This window comes from Leguminivora glycinivorella, chromosome 14 (genome assembly GCF_023078275.1).
Source record: "Leguminivora glycinivorella isolate SPB_JAAS2020 chromosome 14, LegGlyc_1.1, whole genome shotgun sequence".
NCBI lineage: Eukaryota > Metazoa > Arthropoda > Insecta > Lepidoptera > Tortricidae > Leguminivora > Leguminivora glycinivorella.
In genome coordinates this window covers 20,345,088-20,368,005 of record NC_062984.1, presented here as the reverse complement: position 1 = coordinate 20,368,005, position 22,918 = coordinate 20,345,088, and the positions used below count along the sequence as shown (strand labels likewise).

General features: G+C 37.2%; 3 protein-coding genes across 4 annotated transcripts in view; 2 read left to right on the top strand and 1 right to left on the bottom strand.

Annotated features, from left to right (window-relative positions):
* Positions 1-7,461: 7,461 nt before the first annotated feature.
* Positions 7,462-11,234, top strand: LOC125233286 (TM2 domain-containing protein CG10795). Its single transcript, XM_048139243.1, has 3 exons — positions 7,462-7,840; positions 8,977-9,224; positions 9,776-11,234. Exons 1-3 carry the CDS (start codon positions 7,627-7,629, stop codon positions 9,896-9,898), a joined length of 585 nt encoding a protein of 194 aa, XP_047995200.1. The 5' UTR covers positions 7,462-7,626; the 3' UTR covers positions 9,899-11,234.
* Positions 11,235-12,032: 798 nt separating this feature from the next.
* On the bottom strand, positions 12,033-16,878 carry LOC125233157 (evolutionarily conserved signaling intermediate in Toll pathway, mitochondrial). The gene is made up of 5 exons (XM_048139043.1): positions 16,305-16,878; positions 15,961-16,187; positions 15,255-15,462; positions 14,787-14,909; positions 12,033-12,243 (listed from the first exon to the last, which is right to left on the bottom strand). Exons 1-5 carry the CDS (start codon positions 16,684-16,686, stop codon positions 12,068-12,070), a joined length of 1,116 nt encoding a protein of 371 aa, XP_047995000.1. The 5' UTR covers positions 16,687-16,878; the 3' UTR covers positions 12,033-12,067.
* Positions 16,879-17,139: 261 nt separating this feature from the next.
* The window catches only part of LOC125233158, an 85,569-nt gene continuing 79,790 nt past the window's right edge, over positions 17,140-22,918 (top strand). The window contains exon 1 of one of the 2 annotated variants that reach the window (XM_048139044.1): positions 17,140-17,399. In XM_048139044.1, the coding sequence (XP_047995001.1) occupies positions 17,345-17,399 (55 nt within the window). In that variant the 5' untranslated portion in view covers positions 17,140-17,344. The remainder of the gene's footprint in view (positions 17,400-22,918) is intronic. The other variant, XM_048139045.1, reaches the window with a different exon arrangement.

Genomic DNA, 22,918 nt, shown 5'->3' with positions numbered 1-22,918 from the left:
TACAAAAGACATGTCGCACTATCTAACATCGCACATTTGGTGTCGCACATTCGTGGTAAACCCCTTTCGGAATAGTGCTTCAAAGCTTGTATCACCGAATTAGGCGTGTCACCGAATGAGGCGAGTTTACCCTACACTGTGGTCTCACTTCATACTCACACTTCGGATGGGGACATAGGAACAGTAGAAACACTTTAGATGTTAAATTTTTGTGAGACATAATATTCGAATATACGGAGACTAGCAGCCGTGAGCACTCATGTCTGAGGACGGGTCTCCTAAATGACTCGAAATATGTCGCAACAGTCGCGATAAATAATAACGTAAGTACTTAATTACTTCAATTTACCAAAAAACCAAAAGCCAAAACAATTCAAAATCAGCAAATACATGCAAGCACTTAAAAACTAGATCTAACCTAATTACACACACACAAAAACATACACAGATACATAATTAAACCTAACCTAGCAAACCCCCCCGTGAGCCTCCCGATGCAAAGGTACCCATAACGCTTGCCGCATTACCGCGTTGAACCGCGATGGATAACCTTTGCATCAGGAAGGTCCCAGAGCGAGGATCCAGACCCCTCTCCCTCAAGCGTCTTCCCACCTCCCCGAAAAACACTTTGGCCTCCGCACACCAGCAACCGGTAGTTTCCACTGCAAGCGGGATAAACAAATAGTTCGCAAGGATCGCGTACTTCTCGCGTTCTTCGCGTTCTTCAATTTCGAATCACGAGAACTGTTGAGTGACATGTCATTAAGTTTTTTTTAAGACCTAAGAACTTGCTTTTAGGGATCTTAAAGCACATTTTTTTCTAAGAGCCTCTCTGTAGGCCTAGCACATGATTGCCGTGAGAGTACGTCGCCGCAAGATAGATGACACGTCTTCTTCTAACTGTATTAATGACATAAGGACGGGTACCTAGTCTATCTCGCGGCGACATGCTATCGCGGCAATCATGTGCTAATCATGTGCTGCTTTAACATTATTACAAAAACAACATTACATTAGGCTCCCTAAATGATGATGTCTCCTAGTTATCCGAGACTTTCGAGAGGTAAACAAAATGTCGTCGAGATGGGGCGCATTACTTGCGACTGCCATTAATTAAGGGGTGCGGTAAAGCCGCGTTTACAAGGGTGTTCTTGAGTGTTTTCTTTTTATATATCAATGTTTTCAAACCTTTTGAGCTTTCGTGGGACCGTCGTGTATTTTATGGTGTTCATCATCACCTGACGGTCTATTTTATATTATTTACATGAAAAGGTATAGTATAGGTAGTTAGGTAGGTACATTAAATGTCTAATATGGATTCAACTTACTTTCAGTACCTGCACGAAAATGATTACCAAACTTGTCTACACAGCAGAAGTTTTTTTTTTACAAATTTTAAGGGCATCCGCATCTCTATGAAGTTAGAATTATTTCATGAAAAATTCGTTTGTATAATTCTAAATGTGCGGAGCTCATAAAATATAATCCAACTTTGTGTCACACTTTATTACTATAGCCCAATAAGTAGGTATAGCTTGGCAAAAAAGAACAGAAATGGAACTATTTTTTTTTTATCATAGGAACACTTACTTTTCCCATACAAAAGTGTCAAAATAGTTGCCACATGCAAAGCGGTTTACATATTAGACGGTGGCGCCCCTATTATTTTCTCCTTTTTTGCCAGGCGGTATAGGTACTTAAAAACATAAAACTGGCAGTGTGTAACCGTCCTAACCTCGCGCACCTTAAGCACCCCTCGGATTGAGCAAATTACCCGGCGTGCTCAGTTCTCAGGGCTAATTGCTCAGAACAAAGAATGTACTGCAGCTAATTGATACTTTTTCACTGCTGTCGCGCCCGTGGCCAGAATTTTCTTTCTTTTCGTCTTGTATTTCTGGAAGAAAGTGATATATAAACCGCCAAATGTTGTCTAAATTAATTTAAAATTTAACCAGTGTAATATAAATAGCGGGTTTCGGTAAGTAGTACCTATTTCTTTAGAGAATAGGTAAAATGCAACCCTATGAAGAAAGAGTGGGTTAAATAAGTACCTATACCTATGCACAGTTGCACATAGATTTGAAATATTTACTAGGTTATAAGTACCTATTTATAAATTCAGAAAATCGTTTAACATCAGCGTCATCAGTATCAGTATCAGCTTTTGCCCGCAGCTTCGCTCGCGTTAGAAAGAGACAAAAAGTAGCCTATGTCACTTTCCATCACTTCAACTATCTCCACTTAAAAAATCACGTCAATTCGTCACCCCGTTTAATATTTAGTATGGAAGTATGGATGTTAAAAGTGTTACAATACCAACCCAATACCTAATACTATACTTACCTAAATTGCGATGAACAATTTGAGCTCTTTCCAACGATACTACACTTGACCTAGTAACTTGAAATTTACAGTTTGCCCCCCTTTCATTTTGGCCATTTTCTACAATTAAAATTAATATATTTAAAAAAATTATACTTTCTATTTGTAGAAGTTTACAATGTTCATAACTATTCCAAATTTCAAGTTGATAGCATTAGTAGTTCTCGAGATATTTAGGAATGTGACAGACGGACAGACAGACGGACAGAGTCGCACCATAAAGGCTCCTGTTGTACCTTTTTGGTACGGAACCCTAAAAATTACCTAACACAGACACAGAGAGAGAGTAACACAGAGCTCTACTTTAGGGTAAACTCGCCTCATTCGGTGACACGCCTGATTCGGTGAAACAACCAAAAATTGTCTTTCGGAATAGTGCTTCAAAGCTTGTATCACCGAATTAGGCGTGTCACCGAATGAGGCGAGTTTACCCTACACTGTGGTCTCACTTCATACTCACACTTCGGATGGGGACATAGGAACAGTAGAAACACTTTAGATGTAAAATTTTTGTGAGACATAATATTCGAATATACGGAGACTAGCAGCCGTGAGCACTCATGTCTGAGGACGGGTCTCCTAAATGACTCGAAATATGTCGCAACAGTCGCGATAAATAATAACGTAAGTACTTAATTACTTCAATTTCGAATCACGAGAACTGTTGAGTGACATGTCATTAAGTTTTTTTTAAGACCTAAGAACTTGCTTTTAGGGATCTTAAAGCACATTTTTTTCTAAGAGCCTCTCTGTAGGCCTAGCACATGATTGCCGTGAGAGTACGTCGCCGCAAGATAGATGACACGTCTTCTTTTAACTGTATTAATGACATAAGGAGGACGGGTAGTCTATCTCGCGGCGACATAACTCTCGCGGCAATCATGTCACAGTATAATAAAGAGTACTATCGTACAGTATGGCCACTCCCGCTCCCCGCTGAAAGTGCTGCCCACCCCCTCTCTGTTACCTCACAGTTACCGCCTGTCAAAAACGCGACCAGTCGACCTGTCATATTTCACTTATACAAGCATAGTACGCGTTCACCTACACGAGCTTAGACTGTGTGCTAGGAACGCGCCTCTTTAATATATTTAATCACCAGTGTCCGAGGTGTGATCATGTGCTAATCTTTAACATTATTACAAAAACAACATTACATTAGGCTCCCTGAATGATGATGTCTCCTAGTTATTCGAGACTTTCGAGAGGTAAACAAAATGTCGTCGAGATGGGGCGCATTACTTGCGACTGCCATTAATTAAGGGGTGCGGTAAAGCCGCGTTTACAAGGGTGTTCTTGAGTGTTTTCTTTTTATACCAATGTTTTCGAACCTTTTAGGATTTCGTGCGATACAGCACATGTATTTTATGATGTTCTTACTTAGTTTAGGTACCTACACAAAAATTATTACCAAACTTGTCTACACAGCAGAAGTTTTTTTTTTACAAATTTTAGGGGCATCCCTTTGATTAAGGGTCATTTCTCAAAATTTTGCCACCCCCACCTGTCAATACGTTTATGTTAGAACTTTTTTTTTGTATACAATATCTTCATAAATAAATTATCAATACATATTAAAAGACAGTTTTTACATAGAGGCCTGATGCTTTGAAATCGATTTATTTTATATTAATGAAATAAATAATAATTGTAACAAAGTTTTGTCGTTCACCTTCCGTGTCCCAACGCGGAGTACTCATGTTTCGAGTTGTTAAAAGTACACAAATTATTAATTTTACTTACCTTTATTGCTGTATTTTATTTGCATATATCCTTAACTTTTAAAACTAGAGTATCTGATAATAATATTACACTTATGTTCCAAGTTATTTGGCTTTAAAGTTTGTCCACGGCCGTTTTTGTCGTTGACCTGTCGAGACAAACTCGCAAGCACTGTGCGATCCCTACTCCACCTCTGCCGCCCCATCCCGCATGAATCGAAGCCGCCAGTATCGGCCATCACCTGCAAGCAACGGCACGTGCTCACTACGCCTTGATTAGAAAATAGAAATTTTTAATTACCTCAAACGGGAGTTTGTAACGGGTAAGTAGTCGTTATTCTGTCAATCATAAACTGGTTATTGTTTGAGATAATGCATTAACTGTAACATATGTTTTGTATTTTGTTGCTTATTTTTAGGCACCTAAATATTAAGTTCGTTTGGCAAATACTTTTTGAGTTTTGGCGAAATAACTGGCATTTTGTCGGTCACCTGTGCATCGTTCACCTGGCTAAAATAGGCAAGTGAACGACATTTTGGGACAGGGTGATGACAATAATGATAAATTTACCAATCGTAATAATACTTTTTTACACCTTCAATATTTGTTTTGTGCGTTAAATGAGAAAAGTATTACTGTTATATCGGTTTAGGCTGCATTTCTCAAAGGATTGTTGCTTTTTTGTGGTGTGTGTCCTTCACCTGTGCGATAAAGCCAGGTGAACGACTCAGTGATAGGAAACCGACACGTCGATCACTTGTCATAAGCCAGATGTACCATTACGAGGGGCGATCAATCGGATCAATAAGTAATGATAATGAGTATTAAAACATAATCTAGAATATGAGTATTATGATAATAATAATAATGAGTATCCTTATATTTTTATAATTAAAAGTAACTCTTCTGTGATTTATTTACATATTTTAATATTTTCATTTGTTTTTTGCCCCCTTTAAAAAATGAAATATTAATTATACTAATTATAGTCTAAATACCGTGTAAGTAAGCAAGTGATTGCTTGAAGTGAAGTCACTTCATTATACTTCAGAGTAGCTATTATATTATAATTTTATTTAAAGGTTGGGTATAAAATATTAATGACCCCCTTCCTTGAGATTTGGGCGGCGGTTAAAAACTATTATAATGCTGATGGGCAGGTGAATGACGTCCATATCAGGTGAATGACCACCAAACTACAGGTGATCGACTACGGACGCAGGTTAGCGACGCTTGTCGTTAACTTGTCAAATGTGTCATACAAATTTGTACTAATTTGTCGTTAACCTGCTGCTGTTGTCGATAACCTGTGTTTATTTATCCTTCACCTGATCATGATGTCGTTCACCTGAATTTTGATCGATTATAACTTCTAAAATAATTAATTGATATCGGTGCCTTTGACATTTTTGAAATGTTTGAGACGCATTCAAACGATCCCTACAATTTTTTTTTAAAAATGCGACATTTAAAAAAAAAGCAAATCTTTCACCTGTCGGTGCCAAAATTTTGAGAAATGGCCTAAAGTTAGAATTATTTCATGAAAAATTCGTTTGAATAATTCTAACTGTACGGAGCACATAAAATATAATCCAACTTTGTGTCACACTTTATTACTATAGCCCAATAAGTAGGTACAGCTTGGCAAAAAAGAACAGAAATGGAACTATTTTTTTTTATCATAGGAACACTTACTTTTCCCATACAAAAGTGTCAAAATAGTTGCCATATGCAAAGCGGTTTACATATTAGACGGTGGCGCCCCTATTATTTTCTACTCCTTTTTTGCCAGGCTGTATAATTAGGTACTTAAAAACATAAAACTGGCAGTGTGTAACCGTCCTAACCTCGTCGCACCTTAGGCACCCCTCGGATTGAGCAAATTACCCGGCGTGCTCAGTTCTCAGAGCTAATTGCTCAGAACAAAGAATGTACTGCAGCTAATTGATACTTTTTCACTGCTGTCGCGCCCGTAGCCAGAATTTTCTTTATTTTCGTCTTAGATTGTATTTTTGGAAGAAAGTTTCGTCTAAGTAATTTCTGGAAGAAAGTATGGAAGGGATATATGTGAACTCGCCAAATGTTGTCTAAATTAATTTAAAATTTAACCAGTGTAATATAAATAGCGGGTTTCGGTAAACTAGTAGTACCTATTTCTTTAGAGAATAGGTAAAATGCAACCCTATGAAGAAAGAGTGGGTTAAATAAGTACCTATATACCTATGCACAGTTGCACATAGATTTGAAATATTTACTAGGTTTATAAGTACCTATTTATAAATTCAGAAAATCGTTTAACATCAGCGTCATCAGTATCAGTATCAGCTTTTGCCCGCAGCTTCGCTCGCGTTAGAAAGAGACAAAAAGTAGCCTATGTCACTTTCCATCACTTCAACTATCTCCACTTAAAAAATCACGTCAATTCGTCACCCCGTTTAATATTTAGTATGGAAGTATGGATGTTAAAAGTGTTACAATACCAACCCAATACCTAATACTATACTTACCTAAATTGCGATGAACCCTCGAACAACGTCATCTACAACGTTATACAATACTTTACCTATGTAACGTTTTTAACAAATAGTCATGCAATTATTTTGATTGAAGTGGGCTCTTGACCAAACTCTTGACTCACAAAGTGTCAGAAGGGGGCGTCGAGGGCTCTTCACACTGCATGCGTTCACGCTCGTCAATCAGTTTTTAAAATACTGTTTTATTTTACAGATTGCAATAGGATCGCGGACATTCTATTTTCTAGCAGTTTATAAGCCTTTGTACCTAGCGTAATATACCTATTTTCGTAAGGTTGACCGGAAGAGAGCACTAAATTCAATGCATACGGTGCGATGAATCCTGCATGGATCGAGATAATAAGCTTATGGGAACATCTATTTGTTTTGTTTTTAATACCACTTCGGTGGCAAACAAGAATACAGCTCACCCGAAGTTAAGCAGCCACCATTGCCTATAGACGCCTGCAACTCCAGAGGTTTCACCTGGACGTTGCCGATTCTATAAGGACGTTTTTGAAAACCCCCATGCGGTAGAAACCCTTCGAAAATCTCTGCATCCCTGCAGCTCCCGCTCCCGCTCATGTCACTGCCATGTAGGCCAATTTCCTCTCAGTGCTGGAAGGTAAACTGGCGGACTAGCGCTAAGTCAAAAACTAGTGCCTACGCCTTACATTGTGATTATTAAATCTATCACTAATTTATCCAATTGCAAGAGCCAAGTTTGTGTCATGTGCAAGAGCCAAGTAGCAGACTAGTATCCGAACGCACACGGATTGACATTTGATGCAAGTGACGTTTAATGAGTGAATGACTCAGCACTCTCAGCAGTTCCATTCATTCACTGAAAGCTGTAAATAAAAGTTGTAATCCTTCTATAAAATTAAATTAAATACATTAATGTAATTGATAATTTGTAGTAATGTAGTATAGCATCTTTAAAAATGTTGCTATAAAAGTGTAGTGTTATGAATATACAAAATTTCTCCTATATGTCGTAATATCAACTATGTCGACAAAACATTTCACCTTAGTATGTTTACTATGTATCTCGTCAACTCTGGGTTCAGACGAGCCGAAAGAGTTCGTGGTAGACTGTAGTACGTTAAGGTTAGGGCAGTACATATGTCCGGACCCGAGCATAGACCAAATAGACCCGGATACACAGCAGTTTAGAGGATGTTCTCCAGGGAAAGATGTTCCTTCAGAAGGAGAGGCAGATGGTAAGTTAACTCACCTAGGAACTTAAGTAACTAGTTTTTTCCCGCGGCTTCGCTCGCGTTAAATTCGAACATTGTGGAATGTCCCATACAAATTTCCACCCCCCATTTTAGGGAAATGGGCGGATAGAAAGAGATAAATGAAACCTATATCACTCTCCATCCCTTCAACTATTCGTCTCTGAAAGACGGCCAAATAAGCAGACACACACATTTTCCCTTATGGAAATTTCACGTCAATTCAAGAAGTGTCCGTTTTGCCGAATTTGAGTTGACTGATTAACTAAATCTGTTTACATAATAAACAACCGGCCAAATACTCGGACTCGCCCAGAGGGTTCCGTATTCACAAACTTTCAATGGTTAAAAAAAATCTCATCTCATCATGTTTTTTAAAAATAAATTTTCCCATTATTACGCCAAATGTCCGGGTTTTTTGTATCTTTGTCCGGGTTTGGATTGTTTAGTAGAACTTGGTTGCCATCGGCTGGAGTTCTATGCCAGAATGAACTGGAAAATCATAGGATGAATGTTGTGCTTTGTCTTTTTCCTGTTGCAAATAATAGTCTCATAGATCTGCTATACCAAAATTTATAACTGTTTAAATTGTTCATGTCATTAATTGGTCGATAACCAGTTGTTTAAAGTTCACAATAATATTTTCATACATTTTTATATACACTGAGTTTTTTTGTTTTCCATTAAATTCGACACATCGTAAGTTAGTTAAATTCATAAAATAAAAATTTCATCATTTCTATACATAATAAATGAATTTATTAGTGTGAGAGACCCTTAAGAATCACATTCAAGTTAGTGTCAAGTGACTGACGGCACATGGCAAAAAAATAACGTTAGGAATTGGTAAAGGCTGTGACACACATGTTTAGCAGTTATCTTTATTTTTTTAATAACTCGATAACTGCAAGATTTAAGGCGCTAGTTTCTGCATTAATTGCATTTGATGAATCTTCCCTTAAAGTTAACGGAATTCAATAAAAACAGGGTGTATAAGTCCATGTTTAGATGACAATGTATGTTTAAGCCAATGTTATTTTAGTTGATGTTACAGATAAAAATGAAAATTGATTGAAAGAAACTCTGTTGCACATGTAATTAAATCATGTATTTATTTTCAGTGTTATGCAGAGCTGCTGATGGAATAAAATGCGAAGGAACCTCAAACTCCACTTTCAAAAGAAAAATGCCATGCAAATGGACCAACGGATACTCGTTAGAGATAGCACTGTTACTGTCCGTGTTCCTGGGAATGTTCGGATTGGACCGGTTCTATCTTGGTTATCCAGGCATTGGACTGGCTAAGTTGTGTACGCTGGGATTCATGTTCTTGGGCCAGCTTCTGGATATTATCCTTATTGCTGCACAGGTAATTAAATTTGAAATAGTTTAGTATTAGAACATTTAGAACTAGGGAACAAATCGAATTATTTTATTAGATATTTTTGATTTGTTGTTTTTGAATATAGTCACATTACTATATTGATAAAAATTATAAAATAGGTGAATCTATTAATATGATTTACACCAAAAGAAAAAGCAGTGACAAGGCCCATTGTAGCCGCTATAGTGAGAGGAATCGAACACATGGGTCAAATGTCATTTTACACGTGGACTGAATCCTTACCACTAGATCATAGGCATGAGCGCGTGGGTTCGATTCCAAGCTGGCCACCAGTGAGGCCTATGAATCCTTTTTTCGTTTTTCAATTACTGAAATCAAAAAGTTGATATTTATTTCAGTTTATAGTTTAATCACTATTAACCCTCACCTTTATAACTTACTTATAACAGGACCAGTAATTATTTGTGATCTATAATATCCTCCTCATAAAAGATTTGATTTGCTAGTTCTTTGTAAATAATGAAGTGAAATGAAACTAACTTGACACTTGATTAACCTTCTCCTTCCTTCTACAGGTTGTAGGCCCATCAGACGGCTCAGCCTATGTCATCCCATACTACGGAGCCGGTGTGACAGTAATCCGGAGTGACAATGAGACATACCTCCTCCCGCAGACCGACTGGCACAACATCACTTGACAGTGGGGCACCATCTCTTTTGTCGAAGACGAGGACTATGAGTGGACATGATTGTGGGAGTTCTATTATGTTGGTTAAATTTATTTGTGCCAATTTCCACCAAAAGGGTACTTAATTGTCAGTAGCCGGGTCCACACAGAGTGAGCGCCGCGAGGCAATGTACTGATGCGGCAAGCGTGCTTTGTAGACGTGCCTCGGCCGAGGCACTGTGCGCTAGTCGCCGACAATCTGGTACCTTTTTGTTGGAAACTCATTTCGTTTGTTCAAGTACCTTGGTGTGTTCTCATTTGTCCTTACCAGGCAAACATAGGAATAAGTGTAAATCACTCGGGGACACCTCATGTACCAATAATAGCGGTGGTAACTTAGACAAAAGGGAATATACCAAAGCCATGGTTATAGTCTGGCACGGTCTTTCTCAAGACGTGAGGGCGAAATCTAATTACTGCTCATTTGTTTTCAGTGAAATTTCAGTTCTAATTCTAATTTATCAGAATTCAAATTCGACTGAAAATAGAAGCGTCGCGGCAATTAGAATATGGACTAGACGATTGAGAATTACCGGGCAAAGCAATTTAAAGCACAACTGACGCGTTTTTGATCTCTTTTATGATTGGTATATTGTGAACTAATTCCCACTTGTGCTAGCCCCATAGTTCAGAGATTATTTATGTAGGTAGCTTTTCATCTCAAAAAAGATACCTAAGATCTAATGTTACTTGCTGTGGTATATTTTTTGAGATAAAGATTTATCATTGGTGGCGGTTTTTGTAAGTCATTAATGTCATGATACCTACCTGGCGCAAAAGAAACTGCAAGTACTTTCTTAAAGCACAATAGTACTTTATTTTGCGCCAGAGGCCCATTTCTCAAAGCAACAAGTTACAATTTACAAGTGGTTGTCAATGTCTAAAATGACAAGTTGGAAAGAGACTTCCGCTTGTAACTTTTAGTTTTGAGAAATGGGCTCCAGGACATGACAAGTAATTGCTGCATGTCAAGAAGCCCTTAAATTTTGTGATATGAACAGTTAGTTGGGTCCACACAGGGCGAGGCACGAGGCACGTCGCGAGGCAACGTGCAACGTGCTCGCGCGGCAATGTTCAATCTGAAAGTCTACATCGCTTGTTTGCCGCGCCAGCTTGTTCTGTGTGGACTGGGCCAGTGGGTCATAGGCATGTACATAATTTATATGTAAGTATCAGCCTTACATGGCTTAAATCCTAGTCCGTTTGTATTAAAAATTATCATTGTAATAGGCATAAAATCTTTACTGGTAATGTTCATAACATTGTTGCATATAGTGCAATTTCATTGTCAGCATTCATAAATATTTCATCGGATAGGCATCTTGCCCCGGCCGAAGCATACCACAGTCAAATGGGGTGAATAGGGATGCCGGGGTGAATAGGCATGAGACTTAAAATATAATTTACTGGACATTTTCTAAATATGTACTTAAACAAAGTGTATTATAATCAGAGCATTCATAAATGGAGGGCAAATCACATTTTAAGACCAACCCCTATAGACATCTATATTACAAGACGACTCGCGGTCGCCAGCCTTCCTAGTATTTGCACTGATATAAGCGCGGGCGCTCGCCGTGCCCGATCAGTATCGACCAAGTAACAGACCCGAAAGCAGCGCGTGTTTTTCGCACAAAAAAATTGGAAAAGGGTATTTTGATGCCTTAAAGATGTCCACCTGTAGTGTGAAATGGTGTGGAAAGGTAACAAGAAGCTCAAATTTAAAAACAGACGGCATTACATTCCACCAATAAGTCATATTTATAATTTATTCAGAGCCGGCATAGGTCAACTTACATTGGCCACTTACGCGTCAGTAGAGGGACAGTCATACTTCTGTCCCTTTTCATCTGGCGCGACTGCCCGCCGTCCTTGAAACGGCCAATCACAGCGCCCGCTTAACACATTCGCGAACCAAATATACAAGACGCCCGCTCCTCGCACCCCAAACACTGGTGACTCGTATCGCGAACCAAATATACAAGACTGCCACTCTATAGGAGGTTCTCTGTGCGTGAGCACATTGCCTCCGGATGTACCTTGCTCTGTGTGGACCCGGCTACATAATTTGAGGCTAAGCCAAATACAAAATAAAACCCTGTACATAAATCAACTAGTTTTATTCTCAACAATTATTATACTAGCTTGTGCTCGCCACTTTTTCTTCGTTCCCTGTCGCAGGTTGCGTCTCTTGTATAGTAATGTCGTTAGGTGGCGCTGTGAGGGTGAATATAACTGGTATGTTGGATAATAGGGGGTTCCCATTTCGTTCTAATAATCGTATCCAGGAGAGAAGAGAGTCTCTCGATGATGTTCCTGAAAATTTAGAAGATAATAATTATTAATTATGATTTTTTCACATTATCCGGTCCGACATCGAATGTCTGACCGATATCCCTTAGTTATATATATTGGGAAAACTAGCAGCCTAAAATTGATTTAGCAATGGTTTGAATTTTCGTTGGGTCTTTTAGAATACCTAGGTAAATTCTGTATTGAGTATAGGGTTGCAAAAAAACGGTTTTTTTTCTGGCTTGAAAAAAAACATGAAAAAAAAACCGTGAAAAAAAACAGTTTATTTTCTGGAGTATGTTTTTTTTCTAAAGTACGAAATCTCAAAATTTGCAAAGTAGTTAATACTTTTATACGGTTTTTTAGGCTTAATTAGGGTTTGCAAGATCCGCCGATTTTTCGGATCCGGATATTTCGGATCTTAAGATTTGCCGGATCCGGATATCCGGATATTTCGGATAAAACGGATCCGTGTTGAAAAGGTCACTTTTTATAGGGGTTTCGTCAAATCAAAATAATTTAAACTCACAAAACGACATAAATATAGTCTATTATTGCTTCATTAACTTTTTAGATGAACTTTTAACATACAATTGTATCGTTTAACTTCAAATTCGCGTAAATCGATTCGGTTTTAAGGACAATTATACAAAAAAAGCAGAATGGATTTACCCGAGTTTGAAGTTAAGCGACACAATTCATGTCACTCCCATTGTATAGTACCAGCATATAACATTAAACAGTAGGCCAATATTTTTGTTTAACATACATAAGCTGATGCAGGGTAATTTAGTGTTGTTCACTAATACCTCCGTTTTACTGGGGCGTCTATCCGTAACCACAGCCAAGAAATACGTCCATGCGAAATTGCAGATGTAAAAAAAAGATAAAATAATATTATTTTTCATCACACCCGCACTTTAAATGTGCTATTTCACGCAGGCGGAGCGTGAGTTATAGAAAAATCGTTCTCCCAAGGGAATAATGAAATTTCTTGTACCGTACTTAACTTTTTTACATCTATTTACATATTTTTTACATTGCGAATGTGATGAAAAACATTGTGTGTAACTCGGGGAGTATGAATATTACTAACTCGAGTCTTTAAATCGCTCCGGCAAGCCGTCGCGATTTAACTTACTCTCGTTAGTAATATTCAACTTCCTCCCCTTGTTGCACAATGTACTATTATTGCGTTACACGTATTAGACGTGTAAAATATTTTACACATATTTAGTTATCGTGTACCATTTTCAATTGTTTTTCTAAACTTATGTGCAAAATGTCATTTGATATTTGCCAGTCGCTTTTCAGTGAAGCTCTAAGGCTGGCTGCGCACCTCCAATCCTTCTGGTGTTTTGGGTGTCCATAGGCGAGAGTGATCGCTTACCATCAGGCGACATGTCTGTTAGTTTACCTCCCATCTTATTAAATACAAAAAAAATTGGATCTGTATTCAGCTTATAAAATAATTAGGTATATAATGATATTAATTACTTCCATGGTTTCTAATTCATCCATAAGCTTTAAAACATCCATGGCAATCGTTTCTGCTTTATAGAAAATTAATAATTTATCGTTGTTCCTGCGGGATGCATCCAGTTAGAAACGAAAGCAGTTTTAAAAACAATGATTTACTGTTCATTTTATTTAGTTTGTTAACATATAGTTTTATGGATTCATCGCATGGCGTAATGTACCAAACCTAACCTAGCTTGATATTCAATTCAGGATTTGAATTAAATAAATGTGAATAAACATTTTAGGCGACAAAATACAGGAATAAATAAAAAAAATAAAAAATAATTCATCAATTTCATTAGAAAATTCTTTCTGGCGTGGTTAGATACCCATATTTAACGGATCCGTATTATCCGTTTTATCCGGATCCTATGAGACCTCGGATCCGGATCTCAAATTCAACGGATATCCGGATAATTCGGATATCCGGATCTCAAACCCTAGGCTTAATGTTAACTATTAAACGAATTTAATCAAATAACTTTAATTTCTGGTCTTGTAAAAGTAACATTTACGAAATCTGTAGTTGGTAGTTATCACTATTTACTGTTGGCAACACCACCGCCTCTCCACGCTACACGCAGCATCGGGGATTCCCCAATAAACGTTTGTATACTGAATGTTAACTGAATTAAAATGTACGTGATTGTATTGAAACACGTTACAACTCACGAAAAACCGTTATTGTCGTATTATTTGTTGATCTGAAAAAAAAAACATATTTAGAAAAAAAACCATGGTGCTCGGTTTTTTTTCATGTTTTTTTTCACAATTCTGAAAAAAAAAACATTTGGTTTTTTTTCTATTTACAACCCTAATTGAGTACATACAAGACAAGCATAGAATCTGAGTACCAAGTACAGGGTGAATCCTCAAGAGTATACATATCCACATAAACTCACGTCTGTATTCCCAAATGGGGTAGAAAGAGCACATGAAAAGTATGAACGCTCATAAAAGGGACAAATTTATCCCTATAATTGCCATCACTTACAATGCCTGGTATTTTATCCATCGTAGAAGTAAATATAAAAATCCATAGTTACCTGTAGCACACACAGACAATATGGTTCCATCGTCTTGTTCATGCACTATAGATCTTGTTGATGGTAAGGTTGTATGTCCAATGAAGCCAGGTATGCCTGAAGGCTTTTTGAGGTTAGACACATCTGAAAAAGGTCACGTGGTCTATTTGTATGGCTAACTTAGGTTTTCACTCCGATTCTATATCGGATGTAGGGGTCATGAGCTTCGTGCCCCCCTATTTGTATGATGACCCCCATGACTCCCCCCTCCCCCTGGATCCGCGCATGACATCCTATATCGGATTGGATAATGTGAAAACACTAAGATTATTTGGAAGAAATTGCTTATATACGCGTCATCGTCGCTGAATGCTTGCGTACGCAGGTTCATACTAACAAGCGATTTTTGGTCGACGAAAGCCAATCCCGCGTTGATAGGTTTGGGGAGACCCTTAGTCTTACTTATCACTCTTATTAAATAAAACATACCATCGGGATCACTTTCATCCTTAACCTCCGGCCTGATTTTCCCCAGCAACAGGAAGTATGTGACAAACTGGTCCCGGATGCAAACTTTATATGGCCCTCTCACGACCAGCGGTTCGTCTTCCGCCTGCTCGGCCAGTAGGATCTTCTGTGCGTCACTCTGGGCGCTGACTATCCAGGTTTTGTCTAACGAAGCTTCTATTTCTTCTGTCTAAAATTATAAGAAATATGTAGTGAGATAGATAAATATGGTTAATGATCCAAATACAATAAAATTTGGCAGTATAATTTGAATTAATCACATTACAGTAATAGCTTTGAATGAAAATTATTTTCTTTGATTTCTTAAATAACTTAGATTTACATTTTAAACTATGGGCTGTAGGGTAGCTAGGGATAGGGGTTAAAACTGCTGGCTGTACGGTCACCGGCATAAATAAGTGATGATTTCTATACCTTGTCACATCTTGTTTAAAATGTCATATGAAATTGTCGAATGATTAAAAGCGACAAGGTACAAAAATCATCACTTATTTATGCGGGTGACTGTACCACACCACACATAAATACGGCTTTCTAAAATTTATATTTTACCAAAAGAATAAAGTAACCATTTAAAAATGCGAAAACTATTACTAATATTTTCAACAAAAAATATGAATGCCACAAAATAGTTAAAGTTAAACAGAATGTATTAATTAATAGTTACCTGCCAAACTTCAACCCCAGTATCCGGATCAACCGAAGTTATCCTCTGTATAGCAAGTTTGGCCAGCTCCATCACGTCTGCCGGCAACTCATCAGGTAAATACCACGGACTTAGATTCTTAAACTTGGGCATCCAGTACAGCATGCGCCAGTATTTGCGGAGAGGTATGCCTCTCCGGCCGAAGGTGTTTAGGAGGATTTGTTCTAATTCAGAGTCAGGCATGACACCTAAAAAAAGAATAATGGCATCACACATTTTTTACAAAAATATGTATAAAATAATAGAATGTAGCTCAATACTGAAAGGAACACGCTAGGAGGCAGTAATATAGAAATAAAATATACCATTATCTTCCATTTGTTCTAGCAAATCAACAGCACATTGCTGCTGCTTCGGATAATGCATGAACTCGGCTTGAAATATATTCTGCGCTATAAACTTCCCCTTCGGCAGGACTTCCACCAACGCCTTATACACTTCCAGATCTTTCTGAACTCCGAACTCCTTCATGCGTCCCAAAGCTGCATAAATAAACTCTACGTGCCCCCGCCGCCGAGTATCTCGGCCTTCGAACATCTTTATCACTTCCAAATATGACTCTTTGTTCTTCTGTGGCTTATTTACAAATGGGTCATATACTACAACCTTCTTTTCTGTACCCTCCCAGCGCCTAAACATAATGTTTGGCGGCTTCGTTCGCAAAATATGTCTTAGTATTGTAGCCATTGCAGGTTATGTTACGAACTTTCTTGATTCTTCTTAAAATTATTATATTAAGGTTTGTAATATCATATTAAGAAATTACTCTTTTAAGTTTACATTTGTCTACTTCATGTTATTCATAAAATATTCTTGCACAAAAATTGAAAATTGGCGAAATAAACACTACGAACATCCAGCTGACACTGACGTTGACAGTGACAACTAATCAACTGACAAGACATTCATTCTTACCATGGAGAAAAATATTGCGAAAATTTTCATTGGAATAGTTTTATTTGTTACTTTCTTATTTGCATTGAAATAACTAAATTATGACTTTTAATTTATTTATTGATAAAACATTTGTAAAGTGCGTTTTACGTTTGTATTGTTTTTATTTGGGCTGCCAGTGTCAAACTACTGTTTGCGCGGCAGTTTCTGTCCACTTGTTCATTCATTTCGTTCGGTTTTGTAAACAGTTGAGATTGATAAGTCAAGGAGGGAAGACGTCGCTTCCCTAAAAAACTTGTCTACGTATTCAACTACGCGGAGTTGTGAACTTTTAATTAAAATTTATTCACTGAATTTTCTATGTGTTAAAGTGATTTAAAAGTAAAAGTGATTGAAGTGAACATTGAAATAAGTTAAATTTTGCGTACAAATACAATAATTTGTTAACAAAATGTGTAAACACATGGTTATCGGTCTTTTTGTGGGTTTGATTTTAACTTCAGCGGGTAAGTTTATAGTTATATTAGCACATTTTTCTCATTCAGTCAAGCACCGAAGTGTAAATATCGAAAAGTCGTGTGAATGTGATCTTGTTTCAAGGTTGTCTTGTGATACAATAATTATTTATATTCAATAACATGTTGGTATGCAGGCGCGTGGCTGCCGGGAAGGTAAAAACTGATATTACGAGGATATTACGTGACATTTTAAAAGTAATTTGCATAATTATATTACTACCTAGCGATAATATATGCAAATAAATATTATTGCTATCTATTTTGTGGCTCAGTATCAGGACACGTGTACGGAAATTATAGGGGTTCAAACGAAAGAAAACTTTTTAAACGAAGTTATCCTTCCGGCCGAATGGGCGACCGGCGTTTCGTATTTATATTGGTCTCTCGCTACCCCTTCACAATTTAGACCTATGTGGTGTGAATTGTAATACTTGTAATGCTAAAAAACTACCTTCCAGACCTTTAAGAACAAGAGTTTATGACCCAAACTCAAACTTTAATTAAAAAGAAATGAAGAATGAGCTAGGTTTTACTCCTGAAATAAAACTATGGAAACGGATTATTTCGCGTATAGATACTTCATGAATTTAAGTACTCGTATTTTTGAAATTTTGACTTATGTTGTTTTAATTTAAGTTAAATTCACACGTTTATTTTTTGTTTGTTTTGTTTTTTCAGGCTGCGCAATTAACAAAATACCCTTTTAAATGATCATTTATGCCTATTTCATATCAATATTAATTAATTATTTCAGAGGTAATTCTTTTACACCTAACAATAAAAGTGTACATTGATGCTTTGATTGAAACGTACCTAGCTATAGAATTTAGCAGTGCAATACAATACAAATACAATAAAAATATTCTTTATTGCTCACCAATATAACAAAATTACATTTAAAAAAATAAGCACATAACTTTAATTAACTATGGTAGACAACAGGCGGTCTTATCACTAAATAGCGATCTCTTCCAGACAACCTTTGGGTAGTGGAGACAAGTCACAAAAAACAACTGATTTGAGTAGGTGATGCAGTGAGTGATAGAAAACGTCAAATAATCTTAATATCTTAATAAACATACATAAATAAGAAATAAAATAAACCTAAATATACCATACACTATAACTACGAATATACATAAAACAGTGGTTTTCTTTCTCGTACTTTATTTATTTTGCATGTTCGTAAAAATGTTAAGACGTCAGATTAATGTATGATTGCCTTGATGGTACAGAATACCAGGAACGCATACCGATTTAAGATACCAGTTAACGAGTTTTAACATTGTCGTTTTTCATACCTTTGATTGTTGGTTGTGAGATCTGATAACAATTTCGCGGTACCTAAAAAAATGGCTTTTCGGTGATTTCATCTTTGAAATCTCTCACTTGCTTCGTTATTATTTAATTAATATACATATTTTAATTTTTAATTATTTCTATACACTTGCTTAGTTATTGTTAATATTTTATTCATTTCTAAGTTTTTAAATATTTGTACTAATAGCACAAGTACCAACAACACAAGTTTTCTTGAGCTTATTGTGGGGCTTAGTCAACCTGTGTAATAATGTCCTATAATATTTATTATTACCTATTTATTAATATTGACGAAGACTTGAACATCAAATTTGATAGCAAAATTACATCATTTATAATTTGGATACTTATATTGGCAAAAGTGGTAAGTGTTCGTTATCATAGCAAATAGTCGTAAATTTTATGTAAATACTTAAAATACTCATATTTTCCTTAACATCTGATACCTCTTATCAAGTTATCTTGCAAGTGAATTGTATCTTATTTTATACTTACGTGTGTATTAGACTGGCCAAGGGCGGAACCAGTTTTGTAGTCATAGGTTACATGTTCAAATTCTAGATTATGTACAAAAGGATTTGTATGGACAAATTCTAGGCTGAGCCCGCCCCCTAGTAAACCGGTAGACTAAGTGGTAAGGCGTATGGGTTCCCGGCCGGCGGAGGTTCTAGGTTCCTACTCACTTCTTATTCGTTCGTATCGACTTCGTACCTAATAACACCTGAATAAAACACGTATTTAATACTCAATAATTTAGGAATTTGTGGTCTACACACCTAGTGTTAGTTAGCCTAGGATTAGGTGCATAATTTACTAGCGACCGGCCCCGGATCACAAAACTATGACTACAACTTTCTATTTGTATTTTTACTATTTTTCGATCGCTGAAGGTTCTAACAAAATTGTCCAGAGTTTGAAGTAAGTAACTTATCATTTCCACGTGCTCTCCACGACGCTAAAAAAATATACATTTCTTGGCCAGAAATTATTTAGTTCAGTAGGCAGTAATTGCTTCTTTACAGTCTCGTGTGACGTAAAAATAAACTTCCGCGTATAACAACCGTCATTTTTAGGGTTCCGTAGTCAACTAGGAACCCTTATAGTTTCGCCATGTCTGTCTGTCCGTCCGTCCGTCCGTCCGTCCGCGGATAATCTCAGTAACCGTTAGCACTAGAAAGCTGAAATTTGGTACCAATATGTATATCAATCACGCCAACAAAGTGCAAAAATAAAAAATGGAAAAAAATGTTTTATTAGTGTACCCCCCCTACATGTAAAGTGGGGGCTGATATTTTTTTTCATTTCAACCCCAACGTGTGATATATTGTTGGATAGGTATTTAAAAATGAATAAGGGCTTACTAAGATCGTTTTTTGATATTATTAATATTTTCGGAAATAATCGATCCTAAAGGAAAAAAAAGTGCGTCCCCCCCTCTAACTTTTGAACCATATGTTCAAAAAATATGAAAAAAAATCACAAAAGTAGAACTTTATAAGGACTTTCTAGGAAAATTGTTTTGAACTTGATAGGTTCAGTAGTTTTTGAGAAAAATACGGAAAACTACGGAACCCTACACTGAGCGTGGCCCGACACGCTCTTGGCCGGTTTTTTACTAGCGTGTGAACGGTACTATAAATACCTTGCTGTTCTCGTGTCATTCGCTCAGTTTGTTATGACTATAGGCTTCTATTTCAGTACTAAACTGTACTTAAAATATCTTGGTATTACGCGTGTCACGTAGGTGGTTAATGCCTTTGATAGCGGTCTAATAATTCTGTCTTCAGATTTCAGAATTGATAGGCCCGTTCTTAACCCATTCAATGCCGAAGACGCGAATTCGCGTCCTGTGTATGCGTAAACGTGATGCCGAGGACGCAAATTCGCGTCCACGAGTTATTTTTTTTTTTTTTATAGAAATCAACTGTACTTAAAAGCTGAAACGAAAATGTTATTTTATTTATGAAGGATAATATTATACCGTCGCTGGTTTCTGGATTCAGTGCATTTGTAATTTTCATAATTCTTATCTCGGATGCCGAAGACGCGAATTCGCGTCCTGTGTATGCGTAAACGTGATGCCGAGGACGCAAATTCGCGTCCTTCAAGTGTGAAATAACCTAATGCCGCAGACGCGAATTCGCGTCGTTCAAGTGTGATATTTATAACCTAATGCCGCGGACGCGAATTCGCGTCCGTTGAAATGTTAACGTGATGCCGTGGACGCGAATTCGCGTCGTCGCGTAGAAGGCGGCGGCACTGCGTGATGATTAAAAATATGAGGCGTCGGCAATGAATGGGATCCTTCATAAATAAAATAACATTTTCGTATCAGCTTTTAAGTACAGTTGATTTGAATGGGATAATATTATACCGTCGCTGGTTTCTGGATTCAGTGCATTTGTAATTTTCATAATTCTTATCTCGGATGCCGAAGACGCGAATTCGCGTCCTGTGTATGCGTAAACGTGATGCCGAGGACGCAAATTCGCGTCCTTCAAGTGTGAAATAGCCTAATGCCGCAGACGCGAATTCGCGTCCTTCAAGTGTGATATATAACCTAATGCCGCGGACGCGAATTCGCGTCCGTTGAAATGTTAACGTCGCGTAGAAGGCGGCGGCACTGCGTGATGATTAAAAATATGAGGCGCCGGCAATGAATGGTACAGATACAGATACACAACTGGTTCCATTTCCTGGTGCTGAAAACCCCCTCACGAAAACACCAAGTAAAGTATCACGTATGTGGTTAGCGGCTGTAATAGCAGTCTAATAACTCTGTGTTCAGATTTCAGAAGTTATAGGCCTGTTCCTAATGCCGAGTGAAAATACCCATGGACAAACTGGCTCATTTCGTAGTGGCGAAAGCACCTTCTTGATGAAAACACTGAATTGAGGTCCAAATATTAGCAATTTCGGTGCAGCATGGTAGAAATAAAGGAATTCATACACGTGTTTTCTAGGTAGTGTAGTTCATTAATTAAAGCCCATTTTACTATTAAGTATTAATCCTAATAATTATTCCAGCTGGCTTCGGATATACGTTATAATTATATTCCTTTAACGCGTCTGCTTAAATTAAATTAGCGTCTGCTTAAAATACATTGGTCAAAAGGTAAACAGCAGACATAAAATACGCTCCAATGACCATCTGCGCACTGACAAAATATTGTTTAAAGGAAAACCGCTGAAAGTATTCCTAGGGAAAACAAGCTGACTGGATAGATGTCATACAAGGCTAGGGCTGCCATCTCGAATTTCGCCAAACCCGGACAAAGATACAAAAAAACCCGGACATTTGACGTAAATCGCATTTTTTCCCCGGACGAGTCAGAACTTTAATTTTCATCCATTTATTTATTTAATTTCACACAATGTGTAATTTGCAATAAACAATTACAATAAATTAATAGTTTAAAAAACACTATAAAACACGCTTTTATAAATGCACGTAAAAGCCAAAAATAAATTATGGATCGTTCAAGTTGTCTCTATTTCTGGGATGAAGAGTAAACTATGTGCTTTTAATTATAATATTTGATTGTAAAAGCGTGGGGCGCTGTAACAGGAAAAACTTTTTGTATAACTTGCTGAGAAATCAAGTTAAGCTATGTTACGAGAAGCAGTTTACACAGATTGGCGCGCTAACTGGACTTGCAGCACGACTGAAGCGCCCCACGCTTTTACAATCAAATATTATAATTAAAAGCACATAGTTTACTCTTCATCCCAGAAATAGAGACAACTTGAACGATCCATAATTTATTTTTGGCTTTTACGTGCATTTATAAAAGCGTGTTTTATAGTGTTTTTTAAACTATTAATTTATTTTATACTTTTTAGTCATTAATAATGAAATACTTTAAAACATTTATACATAAATTTATTTCAAGTAGGCGGATTTTACATGCCATTTGTGGCTTAACGTGTACTTATTGCTAATTGCTACTTAATAATAACTAGCGGCTACCTTCTTATTACGGTCATCATCATCCTCCTTGCGTTATCCCGGCATTTGCCACGGCTCATGGGAGCCTGGGGTCCGCTTTGACAACTAATCCCAAGATTTGGCGTAGGCACTAATTTTTACGAAAGCGACTGCCATCTGACCTTCCAACCCGGAGGCTAACTAGGCCTTATTAGGACTAGTCCGGTTTCCTCACGATGTTTTCCTTCACCGAAATGCG

Bases quoted from the DNA above. Each gene is read 5' to 3' on its own strand.
- LOC125233286 (XM_048139243.1), top strand. From the start codon at position 7,627: ATGTCGACAAAACATTTCACCTTAGTATGTTTACTATGTATCTCGTCA. The intron at 7,841-8,976 runs GTAAGTTAACTC...ATTTATTTTCAG, and splicing joins TTCAGAAGGAGAGGCAGATG to TGTTATGCAGAGCTGCTGAT. The intron at 9,225-9,775 runs GTAATTAAATTT...TTCCTTCTACAG, and splicing joins TTATCCTTATTGCTGCACAG to GTTGTAGGCCCATCAGACGG.
- LOC125233157 (XM_048139043.1), bottom strand. From the start codon at position 16,686: ATGGCTACAATACTAAGACATATTTTGCGAACGAAGCCGCCAAACATT. The intron at 16,188-16,304 runs GTATATTTTATT...TTCTTTTTTTAG, and splicing joins AGAACAAATGGAAGATAATG to GTGTCATGCCTGACTCTGAA. The intron at 12,244-14,786 runs GTAACTATGGAT...CTAAATTTTCAG, and splicing joins ATTGTCTGTGTGTGCTACAG to GAACATCATCGAGAGACTCT.